The sequence below is a fragment of the Alligator sinensis genome, unplaced genomic scaffold (genome assembly GCF_000455745.1).
Source record: "Alligator sinensis unplaced genomic scaffold, ASM45574v1 scaffold1165_1, whole genome shotgun sequence".
In the NCBI taxonomy this organism is placed as follows: domain Eukaryota; kingdom Metazoa; phylum Chordata; order Crocodylia; family Alligatoridae; genus Alligator; species Alligator sinensis.
The window spans coordinates 595,486-600,622 of record NW_005842477.1 but is presented as its reverse complement, the minus strand read 5'-3'; the positions used below and the strand labels follow the sequence as shown (position 1 = coordinate 600,622).

Sequence of the window (5,137 nt, the reverse complement as noted above, 5' to 3'; positions counted from 1 at the left end):
CCCGCCGGGCGCCCGCTTCCCCACGTCAGGCTCGGAGACCGGCGGGGGGTGCCGGGGCTGTGGGCCGTGCCCCCTCGGGCGGAGGTGCCCCGCTGCCCAGGCAGAGGCACTGCTGTGCTGAAAGCAGCTGGTCCCAGGGCTTCGTTCTGACCTCCCGTTTGGGGGGGGCAATTTCAGGGCCCAGCAGCCAATGACCTTCAGGGACAGGGATCCCACCCCTCTGCCCCGACCTGCTCACACAGCAGAGCTGGGCCAAGAGCCCGTCATCCCAGTGCTCTCGTTGCAGCCGAGGGGGCCCCGCTCCTGTCCCTGCATCGGGCTCGTGACCCCGGAGTCCAGGCCAGCCCCGGGTCTGTCCCCAGGTCCTGGCATGTAAGTGCTTCAACCTCCTGCTTCCCCAGGGACACACCCAGGACACAAACTCCTTCTTCATGTGCAAGAAGCTGCGCTCGCTGGGGGTGAAGGTGGAGCGGATCTCAGTGGTCCCTGACGACGTGGATGCCATTGCGGGCGAGATCACCTCCTTCGCCGCCAGGTTCACCTACGTCCTGACCTCGGGGGGCATCGGTCCCACTCACGATGACGTCACCTTTGAGGCAGTGGCCCAGGCCTTTGGGGAGCGGGTTGTCCCCCACCCGCATCTGGTGGCCCTGGTGCACAAGTTTTTTGGCAAGACTGACCCTGAGTGCCCTGAGATGAAGCTGGCTTGTGTGCCCGAATCCTCGCAACTGAACTATGGCACAGACCAGCGCACGGGTGCCGCTGCCAAATACCCACTGGTCAGTGTGCGCAATGTCTACCTCTTCCCAGGCATACCAGCACTGATGGAGCGGGCGCTGGAGGGGCTCAATCACCTCTTCCACAATGAGCAAACCCGCTTCTACTCTCGGGAGATCTATGTGGGGGCCGACGAGACCTGCATCGCAGCCGTGCTCAGCCAGGCGCAGGCCAGCTTTGGGAATCTCACTAGCTTGGGCTCCTACCCAGACTGGGCCAGCAATTACTACCGTGTGAAGCTGACCCTGGACTCAGAGTCGGAGCAGCACCTGGAGGAAGCCTACCGCTTCCTGATGGAGCGGCTGCCCGCTGGCACTGTGGTGCCCCTGGTCACGGACCCTGTGGCGCAGGCGGCCGTGGTGGTGTACGCTCTGGCTGAGTCCGGTATGGGGCTGGGGTCCAGGCTCCTTCCTGCTGCCTCTTGGGGGAGGGGGCAGCCTGACTCTGTGGGGCCATAAGTGGGGAGGAGATGCTGCTGGTTGCTGCACTGGCCTGTGGCTGAGGCCTGGGGTGGGACTGTCTCCTAACACAGGAGCTGCCTCCATGCGGCACTGGGCTGGGGGCTGCGTGACTTGGTTTTGGCTCACAACAGGGGTCTGAGATCTGTCTTCTGCTCCGACAGGGTGCAGGGGTCTCTGTCTGTGCAGCACTGGTGTGGTGGGAAGCCTGCAAGGGCTGATGTGCTTCCTCCGACCTGGGGGCCAGTGTGCAGGAGCTGCCTCCACTCTGGCGAGCGAGGGCTGTGCTGGCCAGGTCCCAGTGCCCTGATGCATTCTCCCCCCCAGCAGGTTCTGCCCTGGGCCAGAAGGTGGCGGCAGCGCTGCAGACCATTGAGGAGGCCCTGGACCGCTTCGGTCTGGACAGGGTCTGCGCTGGCTTCAATGGGGGCAAGGACTGCACAGCCCTGCTGCACCTGTTCCATGCTGTCACGCAGAGGTACCACAGCTGCCCGTGGGGAATGGGGCTGGTGCAGCGTGGGGAGGAGAGTGGTTCCTAGTGGGTAGAGGCAGGAGAACCCAGAAGCACTGGGGTGTCATGTCTCACTTGTGCAGGGTTTCCTGGGGGCAGGACTCCTGCGCTTCTGCCTCTACAAGTCTTCCTGACGCAGATGTTGTCCTTCCACAGGCGATACCCAGGGCATGTGGAACAGCTACAGGTGCTCTACATCCGTATCCCGTCCCCCTTCCCTGAGATGGAGCAGTTCATCCAGGCCACCACCCACAGGTTGGGAGGGGTGGGTTGGAGGGAGCTTTGGGGCCATTCCCATGTCCCCCCTGCAGGGGGTGAGGCAAAGAGCTCGGGGAGCATCTGAGCCAGGCCCTGCCATGTCTTTACCCTGGGTGCAGGTACAACCTCCGGCTGCACATGCTGCAAGGCGACATCCGGCAGGCCCTGGCTGAGCTGCGGGTGCAGCACCCTAAGCTGGAGGCTGTGCTGATGGGCACGCGCCGTACTGACCCCTACTCCTGCACGCTGACACCCATGTGCATGACTGACCCCGGCTGGCCCCCGTACATGCGGGTGAACCCCCTGCTGGTGCGTTGCAGTCACTGGACCACCTGGGTTTTGCCCTGGCTCTGGGAGGGTCGGATGGGTGGTTGGTAGGTGGGGGGGTCTGTGCCCAACTCAGGGAGAGGGATGGGGTCGAACACGGAGCTCTGGGAGCCTGGATGCCTGGGTTTTGCCCCAGGTCTGAGAGGGCAGTGAGGTCTGGTGGGGTCAAGCATGGAAGGTACCCAAGGTCAGGAGTCCTGGATCCCCCAGGGAGGGGCTGGGAAGAGGGCGTCTCAGGATCCCTCCACCACTGCTACAGGGCTGCTTCTTCCTGTGCAGAGGACCCCTGCCTCTGAGCTGGATCACTGCAGGCTGTGTCCCTTCACTCCCACAACTGCATTCCTGGGCCCCCAGTCCTGGTGGCAGGGGGAGATGAGTCCCAAGGAACATGAGCCAATGCTTCGCTCCCTGCTGTGCGCCCCTCCCGCCTCCAGCTGGCTGGCAGCCCTGAGGCCAGGAGCCTGGGCAGGGACAGGCCCTTCCTGCTGCCTGTGAAGCAGGATGAGCTGGGCTCTGCCCCTGACCAGACCCGGGCATGGAGGTTCATAGCTTCATAGATGTTAGGGTCGGAAGGGACCTCAATAGATCATCGAGTCCGACCCCCTGCATAAGCAGGAAAGAGGGCTGGGTCTAGATGACCCCAGCTAGATACTCATCTAACCTCCTCTTGAAGACCCCCAGGGTAGGGGAGAGCACCACCTCCCTTGGGAGCCCGTTCCAGACCTTGGCCACTCGAACTGTGAAGAAGTTCTTCCTAATGTCCAATCTAAATCTGCTGTCGGCTAGCTTGTGGCCATTATTTCTTGTAACCCCCGGGGGCGTGCAGGGCCAATGACAGCCCCGTGGGCTCTGCCTTTACAACGGCACTTTGATCTGCTCCACTCCCCTCTTCCCCCAGGACTGGACGTACCGGGACATCTGGGAGTTCCTGCGCACACTCTTCATCCCCTATTGCATCCTCTATGATAAGGGGTGAGTGCAGCGCTGGCCTTGGCTCCCTGCCTGTGCCCCCGGCACTCAGGGCCAGGGGTAGGGTATACATTGCCCCAGCTGGTGAGGAGTGGGATGCATGGGGCAGGTTACCAAGCCCTAGCAAGGGGGCTAGGACCTGCCCCTGCTGTGGTGTGGAGGGGGGTGGGCTGGCCCAGTGTCTTCCTCACATCTCCCCCTCTCCCCCCTTGCAGCTACACCTCTCTGGGAAGCATGAGCAACACACAGAAGAACCCGGCGCTGCGCTGCACTAATGCCCTGGGCAGGGAGAGCTACCGCCCAGCCTACCTGCTGGAGAACGAGGAGGATGAGCGCACCTCCCGCCAGTGACAGGCGCAGGTGCTGGGCCCCCTCCTGCCTCTGCTGTGCGCCAGCCCCTTGGGGCATGGCCTTATCCTGGCACTGCAGCTGCTGCCCCATCTAGGCCCTGCAAGGAGCAGGAGCATGGCTCTGGCACCGGGCAGGGTGCACAGTCCCCTGTGGCACTGGCTTCAGGTGCCCCAGGTGCTGTCCCTGAGCAGAAGGGTGGAGCCGGCAGGTGAGAAGAAACCTGCTTCTCTCAACCTACGCTATCCCCTTCCCCATGGGGGAACTGGGGCCGGAGTCTGACTCTCCTGGGAGCCAAAGACAGGATGCCTGGGCCAGTTCCATTCAGCTTCAGCCCCATGCAGCAAGTGTGGGCTGTGTGGGGGTGACCACAGCTGCCCTGGCTCCTGCCCTGCCCCCAGTCAGCAGTGCCACCCCTCCCCCACAGGGCTGGCTGCTGCCCGTTAAGCTGTGGAGAATGTGGCTGCAGTTTCCAGCACTTGCGCTGAGCCGCACTGGCTGTCACGTGCCTGCCGGTGGCAGACACGGCTGATCACTGGCCATGCACCTCCTGGAGAGCCTCCTGGCCCCAGGGCCCCGGCCCCTCCTGGTGCAGCCAGGCCCCTACCCCCTATGGCGGTCGGCTCGGGCTGTGGCACTGCCAGGGCCCCCCACCAAGCGCTTTGTGGGCCTCTCCCTGGGCTGCTGGTTGCTGCGCCTGCTGCGCCAGTGTGTCTACGCCTTGCTGTGTTGCTGGTGCATCCACGAGCTGCTGGACTAGGCCCCATGTGCGTCCCTGCACCCTGGTTTTTGGACTTGGAGCTGAGGCCTAGCTCTATCCCACCACGTTTGGGGGGGGACCTGAGCCTAGAGCAGGTGAGCAGGGGGAGGACTGGCCTCTGTGCTGGGAACCTAGGAGTCCTGGGGAACCCTGGGGGAGGGGGAGGCTGCCCCTGGCCTGAGGCACATTCCTGCAGCAGTGGGCTCTTTCTCCAGGTTCCTTCTTTTCCCTCTTGCAGGAAGCCTGGCGTGGACCCCCAGCACGGCAGTGTCCCAATGGGGTGGAAAGACTTGGCGTGTGGCCCCAGCTCCCCAATAAAATGCCCTGACTGACCTTCCTGTGTGTGAACTGCTGTGTGTTGGGGGGTTAAAGGAGGTCTGGGACCTAGGAGTCCTGCAGGAAGGAGCCGGGCCTGGGTTTTCCACAATCCTGCTGTTTATCCGGGTTCCTTCCTGTGCTTGTACCAGTGGCTGGAGCCTCCCCGGGGGCTGGAGGGGCCCCAACCTACACCCTCAGTCCAGGGCCAGTCCTATGGGCTTTGCACTGCCCCAGCCGCCCCCGCTGGGGAGCTAATCCGAGCCGGGTCGGAGCTGCTCTGCCCCGCGGCCCAGGGGTGCAGCAGCCCTGGCCCCCCCGACCCGGGAGCGAAGCCAGGCGTCCTGGCTCGCGCCCTGCTCTGCCGAGCCCAGGCGTCCGGCCGAGCCCCCTGCCCCGCTCCCGGCTGCAGGA

At 64.1% G+C, this 5,137-nt stretch overlaps 1 protein-coding gene across 1 annotated transcript; it reads left to right on the top strand.

Annotated features, from left to right (window-relative positions):
- Nucleotides 1–326: 326 nt before the first annotated feature.
- Nucleotides 327–4,741, top strand: FLAD1 (flavin adenine dinucleotide synthetase 1; the record flags this gene model as incomplete). Its single annotated transcript, XM_025212638.1, has 7 exons — nt 327–1,161; nt 1,566–1,713; nt 1,903–2,001; nt 2,124–2,313; nt 3,230–3,303; nt 3,516–3,859; nt 4,647–4,741. Coding segments are annotated over 6 exons (1,482 nt in total), but the record flags the coding sequence as incomplete, so codon positions are not given.
- Between the last annotated feature and the right edge of the window lie 396 nt (nt 4,742–5,137).